Here is a 17154-nt window from a genome sequence, read left to right as displayed (position 1 = left end):
ATTTAGTGAGTTTATCACCTGGGTATCACAAATTTTCAGACAAGCTATCAATTATTGTTTCTTGACACCAAAAAAAACATGGATTCAACTTCAACATGGAATGCTTTGTTAAGAAACAGTTACATGAAACATGGCCTTGCAGCTCCCCTCATCTGTTCCTCAAATACTGAAATAATGGGGTAGGCCCCGCATTTCATGCCACTCAATTCAGTTATGCCCATTTTCCCACCTTCTCCCCATGCACAGGGCATATAAAACCCAGAGCAACAGTAGCAGTGGGCTCCAGTCTGCATGAGGCCACTCCGCAAAACCACTACTAAATTTCAACTGAATTTTCTAATTGAGGTCTGCTTTTCAAAAACAGGATTTCCCTTGCTGTGCTCACCTTTGACTCATGCAACAAAAATTTAGAAGCTGAAGACAAGACTGTTAGCAAAACTATGATTTTTTTTTCTGTAATCATAATATGTTTGCCCTGGAGGCCATTTAATTTGTAATCATAATGACTTTTTGATGGAGCCAGTCTTTGAAAATGAAACATTAGTTTGACACAATGAAAATGAGTCAAACATCCAAATCGACTGAATGAGAACTGAAGAAACACTAGATAGTTCCTGGGTACAGCACTGAAAGCAATAAAGAGCCAAAATGCACAGCAGGTATCTCCCGGTAACAGAGATAAGAATCTTCTTCCAACTTGGAAGAAAGCTCTATACTGAAGATGTGCAAGTTGCTTCCTGGTAATCCAAATTTTTCCTTTCCAAATGTAACCAGGTTTGATCTGTGGGGTTTTTGTTTTGGTTTTTTGTTTGTTTTGTAAAAATTAATAGCATCCCACACAAAAACCCCAAACCTATTCTGGTTTTCCAAGGTAGTTAATGAAACCCTGAAGACTGCTTACATGTTCTTCAACCAGAAAGCCTAAAACCAGATCATATTTCATGATCCTACAGTAGAAGGATGTCACATAACAAAGTTACATGAATTGCTTGAACCAACAAATATCAAAGCTTCTTGATGGGTGAGAATTTCAGATCAACATTGAACAGTCAGACGCAGACACGCCTCTGAAGTCTGTTGCCTGCTTTGAAATGTTCATTGAACATCCATATGGCAAGAAGATGACATAGCTAATAAAAAAAACAAAGCAGCAAACTGCTTGCTGGAAGAATTCTGAAGTTATGAGTTGTTTATCTGGACAAAATTTAAAGAGCAGAGGAATATTTCTCTCATCCTTTGGAACAAAGGAATTCCTTAAATAACACAGCTATCAAGTCAGCCATGTTTAAACAAGTGCCCTGGCACCATGGGTAACAGCTGTATTGTGGCTATTAGGAGAGCTCCAGCACTGACAAATACCATCTGCTGGGAAACACACTGAAAATGCTGTATAAAAATGTTTATTGTATTGAATAGCCTGTGGATACTGGTAATTGCTCTTCCAGTCCCACAGGTAAATGAGTACTTCAACCATACATGGCATCATCAACATTTTAGGCCAACATTTTAGGCTGTGTACACTGCAGATGCATCCATCAGTAAAGCCCTTAACACAAGCATAGCTTCCAGGCACGTTTACCTTCTTCCTCAGATCACCCTTCCTGTATCCCAAGAGCTCGAGGTATTTAACACGTGAATCTTCTTCAAAGTTCACCTTTAAAAAACAAAAGTTAAAGAATATATCGCAATTCACGATTTTTCATTTTCTCCCTCACTAACCAGCACAAATTAACCCAGTGAGAGCTAGTGACTGTGAACACTGAGTGTAATAAAGAGAACTGAAAAGGTCTTCAGTGACTTGAGCAGGGAAGCAAGGCTTCAATCTAGTTATTGTAGGTGAACAATCTGCTTATCTGCTTCACTTGGAAACTTCTAAACATTCACAGTGAGCAGTGAACAGCACATCTAAAGCTATCCCAAAGCTTTATCCCTTCTCACCACCTCCCTGTACAAAGATGTACTGACAGGCAACGTCAAAAAGCACAGGATACCTTCCCCCAAGCCTTGGCTTCTGCCATGGTTCCTCACAAACCCCGCAAATACCCCCAGCCCCGAGGACCCTCTCTCTTCTAGTGGGGCACCTTCAGTGACAGGCTTATGGACACTATTCCCACAGCCTACACTTTTGGTTCCCAGCACCTCTTCTGCTAAAATACCATAATGAGCAGAAGAAACCATTTCTGCACTGGCTTTCCAAGTCAGTGGGGAACTTCTGAACTGCTGTTATCCTGTTACCTTTAAGAAGGCCCACACGTTTTTCTCAAAGTCAGCCTGGGCCATGTCAATTTTCTTCTGGCAGTAGCTGACAAAGCCTTCAGACTGCACAGCCTCTTGCAGCTGGTTCGAGCGGGCCAGGAATTCCTTCTCTGTAACAACCTGGCTCAGGTAGACATGGTGACGCTGCTGCTGCTCGATGCCTGGCTGCTGCTGAGACTTGGCATTCTCAAATGTAACCAGCTTGCCTCCAAACTGGAATTGACGCACACATGCAGTATGTAAAAATACAAGTATACACTGGAGCGCATATGAAAAAGCATGCGCATACACATATATACGCTATACAAAATCATGTGCATATATATGCGTATCATCCAATGGACAAACATTCCTGACATCAACTCATTGATTTTATTTTTTTCCCCCCACCACCCCATACTTCCACACATGTAAGGAGCTTGCTGGATAAGAGGGTGCACATTTAGTAAGATTTATGAATACAGCTACTCCAGTGCCTGTTTTTTCTCAGGCAAAAGACTGACTAGAAACTGTGAACTAGAGCTGTGGGTCTGTACAGTGCCCAGCATAAATGGAGTATCTCACGATATTGCAATGTAATTACCAAAGAAACCTATGCATCATTAAATAAATGCTCAAGCATGATGTCTGCCCTGCTCTTGGGAGGCTGTTTCCCAGTTAAAAATCTACTGAGAGATGGGCAGTAAGTTGTGTCATCATTTGCAGAGAAGTAAAATCAACAGAAGAAAAAAATTAGAAGGGGCTTATAATGTTATTTCATTCTATAGCTCAAAATTAATTTCCACAGGCCAGTCCAATAAATGACAAAGTCAGAATTACAAAAAGCAAAAAGGCTAGCCAAGAGAAAGACTTGACAGCTGGCTCCTGGAAAACCAGGAGAAATAAGGGAATAGACACCCATTATAAATGACACATCAGTCAGTGGCTAGGCAACATCACTTCTATTTGATGGGAGAAAACTGCATTTAATTTGTGCATCAGATTATGAATAAGCAGACGTACAATGCTGAAAATTGAGCAGTATTTTGGCAAGAAAACCCCATTTCAAGTGGACAGGCTAAAATCTTCAGGAGATCCCCAAGAAAAGGCCCATGGGTCTAGAAAATAAGCTAAAGGTGGAGCCAAACAGCTGATGCTGCAAATCAACCAGCCATGGAGGAGCCTAGCCATGCTACAGCAACTCTTGCTACCTTGATCAGAGCTAACCAGAGTATTCTCCACCACGCTGACGCACATAATAGCTTCAAACTGCACTCAAGTCTCAGATACTTCCCCAGTTTGGTCCCACTCCCCCCTCCCAATGTGTATTTGTTTACTCCACAGCAAGCACAGCACATAAATAAAAGCAAACCCTTAATCCCAGAACAAAAAGAAACAAGTGCCTGTTGGCAACACAATGCCTCCTTGTTTCTTTTTCCCAAGCATTTTTGTCACACTTTTGTTGCCTTGCTGTACCAACCACCTGGTCTGGAAGCTGCTGCGAGCATCTCCTGCCACAATGATAAACAGGGGAAGTTCTCCCAAGGTGGAGCACAACATTGAACTCCCCGCTTCCTAATGTGTTTTTCAGGTGCCATCACTATCTCCCTTCCTGCCTGGCCAAGCATGCCTAGCCTTGCCTCCTGCTTACCGAGAATGATGCTCCCACAGGTCGCCGGATCCATTTCGGTGGTTTCTTTAGGGGCAAAATGACACTCTGTGGGGCGGTTTGCTGGGGAAGCTGCAGGGGTGGGAGTGGCTGTCCCATACCAAATGGATCGAGGTTCCCAAAAGACGATGAAAGCTTTGATAACAAAAGGGGGGAAAAACCAAAAGTGACACATCTGCAATAAACTAAACATAAGCATTTATTTGTACTGGATCCTGCAAGCAGTCCTGCAAGCTTGCAGTCTTGCAAGCAGGGCTGCCGACAGCCTCTGAAGACTTCCCATGAGCCCATGTTTTTTTCTACCCTCTTTCTGTCCATATTCTTAGCTGAACATTTCTCAATACCTGATCAACTTGCTTCTGCCTCAAGCCATCCGTGCTACCTCCCATGATGGAGTAAACGCTGATCCGCCCGTCAAATGAAGCCGCAGACAAGACAGCGGGGTTCCTGGGACACCACTGGATGTCAAAGCACCATTGTGTGTTTGTGGGCAACTCATACAGTACCTGGGCAGCAAAAACAAGTCCAACAAATCAGGGCTTTTATGAAGTACCACGTCCAACAGCCACATTTCTCCTGCCTGCCCTGAGACTGGTCTGTTGTTCTTGCTCCCCATCAGCCTCCACATCACTGTACACACTAACAGTTGGGCAAACCCTGACAACTGCTAAACAGCAGAATATCACACACCACTGATTAATTTCCTTCTTGTCCCATTAAATCTTCTGTTTAACCCACACAGGTCAAACTATGCAGGCAGGGTGTATCTGTGCTCTCTCACTGCAAGCTGTGAGCTGCTGCTGATATTCATGCTAGCTCATTCAGAGCTAACCTGGGTATCTCTACACACTACATGGAGACATGCCCAGGCTTCGAAGTAAGTCTGTTTCACAGGAAAATTGGAAAAGTTAAAACCTGCACTCTGGGCAGACAGCCTCTCCTGCCCTGGAACAGACAAGCCCATCACTGCAGCAGACATTTAACCATAAACTAGGAGAAACTCAAAGAGCAAAATGCTAACTGCCTTGCTGTCTCCCAGGAAACTGTTCTTTATTTTTAATAAAAACATGTGATATGATTCATCCACATGTAAAGCCTTCCTAACAGCTCAGGATCCAGCTCAGATAACTCATTTATCACCCCACAGCTTCTGCACTTTTGGGCCAATGTCTGAATTTTAGAAACACTTCTCAGTCTGTCCTCCAGGATTATTGCTCACTGCAGGCAAGGAGCCCTCCAGCGTTCCTGAAGCCCTTCTCATGATTTAGGGACAAACACTCAACTTGTCTGAAAAAAGGATCTGCATCCCCTTTGAAAGGTATCCCCAGTCCCAACAGGGTGGTTTGGGAACACACTCAACTGGCTCTCACTGATCTGCCACTATTGTAGTAACCTACAAAATCACTCTGGTCTGGATAAAAGTTCTTACACTGACAGAAGGTAAAAGGCAATTACAACAGTAACCCAGCTACATGGGCCCAAACCAAAAGAGTAGGAAGAAAGTACTTAGTTGAAGTGGTGTCATTTCTATCCCTTATAATGAGCAGTGGTGTGCATACAATACCTCGCCTGTGTTCGGGTTGGAGCAGAGAATTTTAGCATCCTTCCCACAGCTAAGTAGCAGCTCCGAATCTGCCATACTCCAAGCAATGGCCAATATACCCCTGCGTGAAAAGTCACAACCAAAAAAGTTTAATGTAAATGCAAAATGATGATAAATAAACCATATTTATAAGTTGAATTTCTCTATTAGCTGAGCATTCCACCTCAAAGTGCCCTCTACACTCCTTCCTCTTAAAAGAGGAGAAATTTTTCAATGTTAGCAGCACTTTATCAAAATAGATGCTTTCAACAGTCATGCGGGAGAACCTGGTCACCAATGTAACAAAATGGTTTGTTTGCCTGCAGTATCATTAACATACAGGGTGCAAACCTGTAGGTAAGGTCAGTGACTATGAAGTTTGTCAGCTTCTTTGTATTAGCAGGAAATTCAAGTCAGTAGAACCACCGGCAGCAGTTTTGGTGAGAAGCTACAACACACACTTATTGCTGTTCTCTCCTTAAATCAAGCACTGGTCTTCGGCAATAGGGAAAGTTTCACTAACAATTGAGGAGGGATGAGAATTTAACAAAATCTTTCCTTGTACTCAAACTTAAGGCATTTAGGGGACTGAGGGGCAGAGAAACTGTGCGTGTCCACGTGTGAAGATGCGTCCAGGTGCACGTTCAGTCCATTATTCAGGAAAAATCAACTATTACTAACTCTTTGCACCTCAGTTCCCTCTTATCAAAAAGCATAGAAACAAACTACCAACTTCAGTGTTTCAGCAGAATGGTGTTTGTTTTCTTTTTATTTTGGGGCTTGTTCCCTTCAAACCAGCAGGCCCCCAAAAAGCAAGCCTTTCAAGACACAGAGTTGGCTAGTCAGCAAGCCAGCATACAACACTGCCTGTTGCTGGAATCGCTGCCTTCAACTAAGTAAGCCTTCACAGGGAACTGAGCAAGAAGCGAGATGTACAAACTGGTACGCAGTCACCAACAGTGCAAACACCATGGAGCAGCAGGCTACATAAGACTCATACCTTGTATGGCTTTCTAGAACACGAAGTGGCGAGGAGGCAAATCTTAGGTCCCACATCTGAATCACAGGCAGCCTGTCATCCTCTGAGGCCAAAACCATCTGGGTAGCAACATCAGGGTGCCACGCCAGGCCTGAGCAGTGCATCTGAGGGACAACATTGTGCCACAGCATAAAATAACTAAGCAGCATTAAAGGACAAAAGACAACTAGCTTAAATATGTCTACATGCATGGGAAAACACTGTTGCAATAGAATTTGCAGCTGTGTTTGTGGGCATTATTTCTGACTGCATTCAGATTGGGATACTCTCCTCATATCCATGAGTGAGGAGACTTACAGTTAGTTTCCCAAAGTCCTCCCAAAGAGATGACTTTGTACTGTCTTGTCCACAGTCCTATGTTTTAACGTAAGAAAACTGTAAAGCCCTCTGTACAAACCTTTTTCTCTAATATTTGTATTGATATTTCAATAAAAGCCATCATTAGGCAAGAGGTTATTGTCATGTGAACACTGTATCACTAGACTACAATCACATGATGAAGACAGCCTACTGTGCTGCTGTTATGTTAGGCAACAAATACATAAACCATTGAGGGTGATCAAGCAGCTACTTCAGCAACACCCATTTGTAAATATCATTTTGAACCCTTGCTCCATCTTCAAAGTTTGTTATAGGAAGTTTGTTTATTGTTGTTATTCCATTTAAAATATACAGAATTATACAAATATGGCACTCTCCACAAGTTCAACAAGCTCTTTTTTTTACATTTACACTGCCCCAGGAGCAGATGTGGTGGTTTTAACTGTATGAGGCAGTGTCCCCTGTAACCCGCTCAATGCCAACACTCCTCTGTGGCGCTCTCCACCACAGACCCTGCACTCTCCAAGCTCAGCTGCAGCCTGCTCCTATTTCCACATCCAGACCAGCAGAAACACAGGCCCCAGCTCCATCAGTCATCAGTGTCCTGCCAGGGCTCAGCCCTTGTGCTCATCCCACCTGTGATGCCAAGGAGGAAGCTCTCTCTGCCTGAGCACCAAGTCATGACATCACCGGCTCTGTGAAACTAAATGTGCTCACCCCGAGTACATCAGCTACCCACCTCATCTCTCCAGCACACAAAACATGTCACTTCTGACTAGCTGAATAAAAATCTTTCTGTGGTAGCCCCAAACAGATCAATAATGGCTTTCTTCAAACCAACTTATCACTCTGATAGGAAATCCGAGTGCCTTGCTTCAATCTGCATCTGCCTATTTTAATTTAAAATGCTGATAACGTCTCTGCATATACATAGCCTTTTAAGAGAAAGCATTAGATATTTAGCATGCCATGTAAAACCAGGCCAGGCACAAGTATCTTTATGTCATGTAACAAGGGGTGCTATGACCTGTCCCCGCATGCCAAGAGGCACCCCAACCCTCTCCACAAGCACCCGTGCAGCCATGCGAGAGCTAACTCACCCGGTTATTGTGGTCACTGACTTTGATGATGGGTTCATTCTTCCTGAGATCCCACACAGTAGCTCGGCCGCTAGGGCTGGCAGATGCCAGGATATGCTGGACTTGCCGGTTCCATGCAATGCAGCTGATGTCCTCAAGAGGCTGTTGCACACACAGAACAGCCTGTCACAACCTTTCCAAATTGAAGACTCAAAACCTGTTATTTTCAGGACTTGCTATATGACAAATCTTCAAGGAGGCTCATCCCAGGTACTGCATGTGTTCTGATTTCCTATGTACACGGGCTGTAGGGTAAAATGCCTGAAAACCCCAATTTATAAGCTGCTAGTATTTCTCCAATACCTACATTTTCTGCTTTACAACATGATATAGTCACTTAGAGAAGACCAAGAACAACTGTCTTTGAGAACAGTAAATTACTCCATGAAAGTATATCCGGGTATATGAACTGCCCTTTTGCCTTGGATTACTAGGTTTTGACTTACAAAAAAATTTGTAAGTTTTCTTGGAGGAGTTCTGTGGGTTTTTTTAATCTCTCCCCCAGCTGCTTATTTTTAGTCCAAGAATTAAAAATATTAAACCAGTCCCTGTTGCACTATTAATTACAGCTGTCATTAAGTATATGGACTAAAAGATTTCCCAGCCTAAAAAAGTACTGTTAGACATAAAAAATCCTATACAGGGATCTTTAACTAAGGTGCATGTCCTCCAGAATGCTCACATGATAATAACAACTCAGACTAAACAAAGTACCCAAACCCACAGAGTTTAAACTAAAAATCTTTACACTCAAAATTACTTCTCATTCCATTTCCTCATTTTTTTGTCTCCAAATTATCACGCAGTAATAAACCCATTTTCCAATAACAGCAAATTTCTTGTGCAATTTTGTAACAGCTACAGAAATGTACATGCATTGAAACAACTTCCTCCCATTCTTCTATCTCCTTCACAAGGCACAAAGTACAAAAGGCTATTGTTTTTCTCTATAGATCTTCTTGAAGAGACACAGGCTAAACACTGGCCCTGAAGTACAGCAATTAAACACTCCCTGAAATCCATGAAGGTAACTGCCAAACCTACTGCCTCATCTTCTGACTTCTCAGTAGCTGCTTTTTATCTTCCTCCTATTTTCCTCAATCTGTACCTTCACAATCTTTAGATTCATACATGCAGTGAAACATGCAGAAGAAGACTAGAAGACATGTAATGGTTATGGATATTTAAAAAGTGGTGTAACCCAAGAGACTCTGCTTGTTATTACTTGTCGCTTGATAAAATGCAACATTTCTCAAAGACTAAGAGGATCCTTCAGCTTTCCCTGGCCAAATACAATTCTTTAAAAAATAAAGTCCCACCACATGAAGACATCAACCTACTGCTTGTGCAGCCAGCCAAAAGTGCAGGTCTGCTGTGGATAAACATGACTGCAACTTCCAGGGTTGCTGCACTGGAAACAGAACACACCACTCATCGTATGGACCTGTGCGCTTAGAGGCACAGCCAGGAAACTGCACTCCAGGGCCTAGAAAAACAGCAGCAGCATCCAGTCACCCTTGTATAGAGCTGGGCAAGAAATCATGGCTAGACACAAAGTGTGGCAAAATAGTGCTGTCACAACTGACTTCCAAAAGCGTTCACTGAACGCTACCTATGCTGCCACTCAGAGTACTGTCCTTAAGGACGTGGGCTCCTGCTGTATGCTTTGATTAACAGGCATGTCACAAGGAGAAAAATATCTGAAACCCCAGTCTAATAAGCACGTTACAAAAATTAAGTACCAATAGACGGCCTGTTTTTGTTGGCCTTTGGGAAAGCCACTGGAGAACAATGCAGGACCATATTTTTATTTTGATACCGAGATATCTGTTGTACCACCCTTTAAGGACTGTATCTAACATTGCCAGAAATGTAGCTAACTACAGTAAACTGCTTCTCAAGTTAGACTTCAGAAGGCTGGTTTTTTTTTTTCCCCACCATTGAGACAGCTTTAAAACTGTAGGTTTCAATGAGCTCTCAACTTAGGTGACATGCATATTTTTTGTTAGTCTGCTCTGCAGTATTTAACAAATACAAATCTGGTACCTGTGTCTTCACTCCTGGTGTCATTGGCGTGGCAAAATTGTTCAAGTCCCAGATATAGATTTCAGACTCATTAGCACCAGAGGCCACCAGATTAGTCTGTAAGACACATAATAGACGTTAAAGAGTATTTTCAGCATCAGCTTTCACGGCCTTAGCTGCTGAGAGGCATCAGATCCACAGGACTGTCCCAATTTCTTCTATCAGCTCTGGATATAGCCTTTGGCTCGCACAGAGCAGCTTAGGGAAAAAAACAAGTTTTTTTGAGATTGCAGGTAAGACTGAGTTAATTAAAAAAATCCATACACTGCACTAGACTGGCAGGCCAAGACCAAAATTCCCATTCTTGTGGAGCGCTCCTCCACTGCACAGCAAATACCCATGAGGGGGCTGCAGGGGTGCAGCCGTGGACAGGCAAGTGGACAGCACTGACACTTCTGGGAGGGGGCAGACGAGGAAGTGGTGCTGCAGCTATCGCCGCTGCAGAGCTTTGCTCCAGGTAGACCACGACACACGGGGCCGGCTGGGAGCGTGGCATTTGTGCCTCCAGCAGCAGACAGCACCCTGCCCACAGTGAGTGCAATCATCCAGAGCAATCCTGTGTCTGGGATGCAAAAGTCCACGCAGGGCAACATAAGCCGAGGGCACCGAGCGCCCTTTGATCACATCCCATGGCTGGTGACAAGCAGTTTCTGACTTCATAACAGGCAGAAAGGGAAAGGAAGTGATTCACAGAGGACACAATGAACACAGGGCGGCCTTGCTGAAAGCAAGAGCGCAGGGACAGAAGCGCTATTTAGGAAACAAATTCAACCGAATCCTTGCACAGCTGCTGGGGACACGGAAAAACCAACCCACTGTATCTAAAAGGAAGTAAATGCTCATTAGTGATGGAGGAAAGCTTGTTGGTTTTGAGAGCTCTTCTGCTAAAGAGGCCACATTGCTGTGCTTCCTATTCTGTCTCCTCTTTCCAAATAACAACACTTAAGAGGTCTTGAAGACTGATCCTACCAAACCCCAAAGGAGATACCTAAAATCTGATGTCACTAGGAACATGAATAAGAGCACATAAATACCCCTGTCTGATGAAAACAATATTGGCGCAGTATGTGGTAGCTAAAAAAGGAGACTGACTAAAACCACCACAGAAGATCACCTCTACTTTACGTGTAACCTGAGCTAAGAAGACCCATTAAATTGACAATGTAAACTGATGAGGGGAAGGAATGAACCAGGTGCCTTAAACTCATTCATTCCCCATCCTGAAATGCCAGTAACAGGACCAGGTTTTTCCTACTAAATACAAACAGACACTCAAACACGAAATCTAGTTCATGGTTTTCAGGGGAGGGTAAAGGGACAGAAACATTTAAGGTCACACTTTAAGACAGATCACCCATCTATGATGGTTTGTGAACAGCATAAGAACAGCAGAAAACCAACCTGGAACATGTTGACATCAAGTGCTCTTACTGGTCCCGTGTGCTTATCTTTCTGGGCAATTATTACTTCAGTGTCTCCAGCTATGATTTTGGCTGGGTCGTACAGAATGACATTTCCGTTTTCACCACCAGCAATCAGGACTCCAGAGACTCTCTCACCCGAGGTCATGCTGTGTGGCCCCCAGATCAGCTTGTGGTACCTGTAAGACACAGAAGTCCCCACAGTCTACAACCACCCATCATCAGCTCCACATACAATGATGCACCCCCTTTTGTTCACCCTAGCTAAAGCCTCCAGACTGCTGCTAACAGACAGAGCAGACATGTCAGAGAAAAGCACTGCCTGCACTTCTCCTTAAGGATGGGTCTCTGTATTTAAAACCCCTTCCCCCAGAAAGACAACGTGTCCCAATTCTGCTTGTTATCACAACACAGCGTCACAACATGCGCAGCCAATAATCTGGTAACCAATAACATCTCATCTCCTGGCTGCAAAATCAGGTAAGTGCTCCCAACTGCATGTGATTTTGAGCTCACCTTTGCAAAACAACATGAGTAATCAAACAGAGGACTGTAGGCCTATGCAATCACAGCCTGGAGGTAAACTTCTGCTATTTGTGAGCAACTCTTCCATACAAGAGAGGAAAAGGGTGGAACTAGAAAAGTTCCAAATCCTTTTCCATACCTGTGCTTCTGGATGTGCAACACTTTCATCTGCTGTCCTGGAGGCTCAGCAGGTAGTTTATTCACATCACAGACACATGGCTCTTGGACCACAATCTATTTTCCAGGCTCAATCAAGAGGAATTAAACATACTCCCAGTAATGAAATATCTTCACACCACTGTGTCCATCTGCAAATACCCAAATTTCCTTCAACTCAATGAACCTGCTGCATAAGCAAAACAGCATTCCTGTGTATTCAGCCACGCAAAGAATGAATTTCTTCTACATAAAATGACACACTGTCACATATTGGCTCTTATGCAAGCAAAAAGCAAACCCACATTGACTGGAAAGTGGCAAGGAGTTACTTTAGCATTCACTGTGTTATTATTAATCTCTTTGTTATCTCTGGACAACCTTCAAGTAATTAATTTAAATCACAGCAACATCAGCATGATAAAATACATAGTGCAGAAAGGTAGACAAAGAGCATATGCTGGGTGAGAAATACTGTAACAGCCAAGTGCTCCATCTCCTAGTGCAGTGTTTTTATACTTCTGCATCTAACTATGCAAGGTTACAAGAAATGGAGTGACGGACAGGGCTGTCCAGGCACTAGCATTACACCACCAGCAAGATTCAACAGGACTTAAGATAATCCAAAACGAAGGCAGAAGACGGTGAGAAACAAAAACCAGAGCTAACTGTGCAGTTACTTTCCTCTTGGCCTTTGCTCTTGCCAAGATAAAGTATGGCTGTAAAAGCAGTGTGAAACTTTTACTTGCAAGACAACAAAGCTTGTTGCAGGATTTATCTTTTGTGGGTTTAATCACCTGGATATTTTAATCTGCTGCAAACCAAAATAAAGCCTGACGTACATACTGCTAGCTAGGGCACTTCTTGTTAGCTTAATTTACAAAAATCGATGTCTTTTGTAATGCATTTTCTGGGGCAAAGTCAAATTCTTTTGTTTCTCACCAAGGGAAGTACTTTCAAAGCAACACTGCATCCTGGCTGTAAGGAGTGTTTTTTTGAAATTCAGTAAACAAATGTCACTTGGCAAGCCTTGAAAAATCTCAGGCATAGTTAAAACAAGGTAGAACAAGGAAATTTTAAAAGCTCAAAACCTCATCCTGCTCTCAGCAGGTCAGCAGGACATGTTAACATCAGCTATGCGCACAGCGCAGGGCATTAAACAGAGACTGTGGCTGTTTCTCACAAGCCCCACGTACTAAAACATGGACAGCTGCAGGGCACAGATTGTGAGCTGCCTGCCAGGACAACTGCTCTGCTAGCCCCATGAATCATTACAACAAAACTGACATAGCACAAAGCCAGCAGCCTAACACCTTAAGCTTCCTCCTGCAAAAGCTACCACAGCCACTACTTACTGATTTGCTGTCCAAATCAGGACAGCATCCCTAAGCAGGGTCACAATCTTATTGCATGCAAATGCACACAATTTCAACCCCTCTCAAGTTGTTTATAGGCAACATGTAACCTCTAGGAACACAGCAAAGTATATTTGGTCAAGAGCTTTAGGCAACAGTTGGAGGTCCTTAGGTCTTGAAGTTACAGCTTTAGAACAGATAATGAAGAATCAAGTCCAATTAATTTCTACTCATGTCAGAGGTGGGGGAGATGGCAATTGCCTCTCTAGAAGTGTCAAATTCTCACTTGTACATACTGGCAAAACGCTGTAGTTGCCTGCACCTCCAGTCATGCCGTTTAAGGTTACCAGGACAAAAAGCAGTTATGCTGACACCGTAGGCTATATGAAAGAGTCATGGATCCAATCCAATGGCATGAAAATTTTCACCTCCTTCTCTACCCACAGAAACATCCTGCACTTCCATGTATGTTGTTTCAGCTCACCCACAACGAGTGGGAGCCACTGGACCAGCCACCAGAGAGCCACTACAAGTGCTGTGAGATGGAAATTAGATACTCTGATGCTAACAATGGTTCTTTGGACAAGCACATGGTAAGGAACTAAGAGCTAAGTAGAGCTGTACAGTTAGGAACTTGGCTTCCCAGCTGCGGGGTGAAGTATGATACTACATACACAACATGACTCAGTTTAGTTATGTTGAAGGAATCTCCCTGAAATACCTAAATGCAAACAGGATGGGGCAATGTGAAAAGCTGCAACTGCACTTTCATAACTTCAGATTTCCTTCTGTTCTCCGGAGAATCCCAGAGGCTCCCCAAGATAAATGGTCTGCAAACGTATTCAAACCTACCAGACGGTGTCAGATTTTTTAGGTTTATGTCAGAGCATGAGCTGCTTGCAACTCCTCAGTCCAAGCTTACTGCCTTCACAATGACACCTTGCTGTCCCACAACATCAATGGCACTCACGTGCCTTCATCCTTCAGCGCTGAACTTCTGCTCCTCTCCTTAACTGCAGATAAGTCTCATGAAATGGTGTTTCTACATGCACCACGTATAACAGTTCCACAGCCATTACTTTTCCCTTACAACCCCACTGCTTACCTGTGAGTGGAGGAGAAGGTGGCGCAGGACTTCATGTCCAGCGAAGGGTCTGATAAGTCCAACTCAAATATTTCTAGAGAAGCATTCGTACTGAAGGTGGCATCCAGCTGCTGAGCTGATGTACCTGCAAAGAAGCACACTTGGCAGTGAGAAAGCCACAATACGCAAAAGAGCAACTGCAAAAGAATCACAAGGAGGGCCATAAAAACATCATCCTTGCAAAAAGGACCCTAAGATGGGGTCAGGTTCCCATTTCTGTGATTTATAGGGAGTTATACGTAACTCTCCTCCCCATGGTTACCCTATTGGGAGTTTCAGGAAAAGCTCTGGACAAGTGCCTCTTTCTACCTGACAATGCACAAAAAAACAATCAAAGTTACAAACAAGCAGCAAGGGACAGCGAACTAGGAGTTAGGACTGCTGTCACCTTACCCTGGCAGAAAGAAGAGGATGCCTGCCGTCACTTGCAGAATGCAAAGCATGTTTTCATGCACGGCAGAACTGGAGAACTCCACTAAAGGCACCACGCCATATACCTTGCTCCAGCCTTCAGAATACAAAATAACTCCTACAGCTTTCACTTACGACCACTTCGTGGCAGACACCACACGTAGCCTGAAGCCTGCTTGCGCACGCTTCCCAGAAACTCACCTGTGGCTAGGTAAATGGGGTGCTGCTGGGCAGGGCTCCATGCCTGCATGGCAGTACGATCGATTTCCTTCAGCTTCATTTCACTGAAAAATAAAATGAAGAAAGGTAATGCTTAAATGGAGCATGGGGAGACTGCACTGCCACGGATTCAGCAGCTGCATTAGGACTTGGCAGAAGCAGCCAGGGCGATCGTTTTCCTAAAGATATCCCACAGAGAGACAGACACCTAAGCCATCCTCTCCAGAGCGCACCGGGGAAGGAATAACGCTCCGCTGGCAGAATAACATCGACACGTAGAGGAAACTGAGGGTTGCCGAGTAGAGCATAACACAGGAAAACGTGGGCAAAGGCTTCGACTGCTCAGAAAAAAAACCCTCTTCTAGCAGCATCAAGGCACACATCGGGCACCCTAGAGCAGCTTTCAGCCTTCACCCACGAAACAAACCCACCCGCGAGAAAACCTCCACTTAGACCCTTGCCACCAAGCGCCCTCAGCAACCAGCCAGATCAGAAGACGAAAAACGGCTTCAAAGCCTCCACCGCCTTCATTTCTGAGTCTTATTTCAACACCCTGGGGCTCTCCCCCCTCCCCCCCCCCCACCCCGCGCCTCGGAGCCACCGCGCGGGCGGCGCGCGACCGACCGGCACCGGTCCGTTGGGAACGGTCGCTCGCGCGCCGGCACCCCGCCGACCGGCACCTACGCCCCATTTCTGACAGGAACTGAAGGAGAGGGAATAAAAAAAAAAAAAAAAAAAAAAAGAAAAAAAAGAAAAAAAGGTGGAAATCGAAGGTTTCCCCCCCTCCAGCCCTCACCTCCGCGTCCTCGGCGCTCACCCGTCCCCGGCCCGCTCCAACGTGGCAGCCGCGGCACCGCCTCTCGCCCGCCGCCGGTTTCCGGGCGCGCCCCGCGCCTTCCGGGCGGCGGAGAGCCGGGCTCCACCTTTCCCTCCGCGGGAAGCGAGCGGGGGGCGGCCGGGTGGGTGCAGCCGCCTCCTTCTTCGAGGTGGTGGGGGGGGGGGGGAGAGGGGGTCTCCTCCGGGTTTCTCGGGGCAGGAGCAGCGATCGGCCCTGGGGAAGAGGGAGACAGGCGTTAGGGGCGGCCGCCCCGCTGGGGTTTAGAGGAGCCGGGGGAAGGCGCCCGCAATACGAGGGCCCCGGTGCCGCCTGTCCTCCTCAGCTCGACAGCAGTAATCACGGCGTTGTCATGATGTGAACAGCAGTAAGGCTCATCATCGGACAGGGGCCAGGCCCACGAGCGGGGGGGAGGGGAGAACTCCATCACACGTGAGTTAGCGACCCCGCCGCCGCAACCCGGCGACCCACCGGCTTTCACAGCCCGGGGGAAGGGGGACGACGGGGACGACGACGACGCGGCCCCTGACCCACCTCTCACGGCTGCCGGAGCACAGCTCCGCTGCCGCCTCCCGCCGCCGGACTCCACGGCCGCTCAGCGGGCAGATGCTGTGCCCGGGGCGGGCGCTGCCCCGGCCCCATGGCGCGGCTGCGGCTTCCGCCTCTGCGAAGCTGAGCGCCCGCGGACAGCGGCCCCGCTGCCCGGCATCTCCCAGCCGCGCTCCGCGGCCCTACTCCCACCGCCAGCCACCGCGCGGTGGGAAAGGGCGCCCTTTCTCCCGGCCCCGCTATATACGGGACGGGGAGCGCTGCACCCATTGGCTGCGAGGATCGCCGTTTGCCATTGGCTGCTTCTTCCTCCACTACCGTTACCGGTTGGCTTTGGTTCGCTTCCCATTTCCACCGTCGGCCTCTCTGCTTACGTCGAACCGAGGCGGAACTGCAGCGTCTGCCACGAGAAGACCGGCAGCGGCCGCCGCGCCCAATGGAGAAGCAGGCCTCCGACGGAAAGGCTGGG

The 17154-nt window shown here is 45.8% G+C and overlaps 1 protein-coding gene across 16 annotated transcripts in view; it reads right to left on the bottom strand.

Moving 5' to 3' along the window:
- Nucleotides 1–17125, bottom strand: part of SEC31A (SEC31 homolog A, COPII coat complex component) — a 46219-nt gene extending 29094 nt beyond the window's left edge. For 3 of the 16 annotated variants that reach the window (XM_049815214.1, XM_049815216.1, XM_049815217.1), the window contains exons 1-13: nucleotides 16671–16967; nucleotides 16098–16352; nucleotides 15284–15366; nucleotides 14633–14756; nucleotides 11472–11670; nucleotides 10032–10127; nucleotides 7947–8087; nucleotides 6487–6629; nucleotides 5469–5568; nucleotides 4249–4410; nucleotides 3887–4039; nucleotides 2236–2469; nucleotides 1580–1654 (exon numbers count right to left, since the gene is read on the bottom strand). In XM_049815214.1, the coding sequence (XP_049671171.1) occupies nucleotides 1580–1654; nucleotides 2236–2469; nucleotides 3887–4039; nucleotides 4249–4410; nucleotides 5469–5568; nucleotides 6487–6629; nucleotides 7947–8087; nucleotides 10032–10127; nucleotides 11472–11670; nucleotides 14633–14756; nucleotides 15284–15362 (1506 nt within the window). In that variant the 5' untranslated portion in view covers nucleotides 15363–15366; nucleotides 16098–16352; nucleotides 16671–16967. Of the gene's footprint in view, nucleotides 1–1579; nucleotides 1655–2235; nucleotides 2470–3886; nucleotides 4040–4248; nucleotides 4411–5468; nucleotides 5569–6486; nucleotides 6630–7946; nucleotides 8088–10031; nucleotides 10128–11471; nucleotides 11671–14632; nucleotides 14757–15283; nucleotides 15367–16097; nucleotides 16649–16670 lie in introns of those variants that run through there. The other 13 variants (XM_049815228.1, XM_049815224.1, XM_049815221.1 and 10 more) reach the window with 10 other exon arrangements.
- Nucleotides 17126–17154: the final 29 nt, after the last annotated feature.

Source organism: Accipiter gentilis, chromosome 12 (genome assembly GCF_929443795.1).
Source record: "Accipiter gentilis chromosome 12, bAccGen1.1, whole genome shotgun sequence".
Classification (NCBI taxonomy): Eukaryota; Metazoa; Chordata; class Aves; order Accipitriformes; family Accipitridae; genus Astur; species Astur gentilis.
The sequence above is the reverse complement of the archived record's forward strand: the minus strand, read 5'-3'. Positions and strand labels throughout refer to the sequence as shown.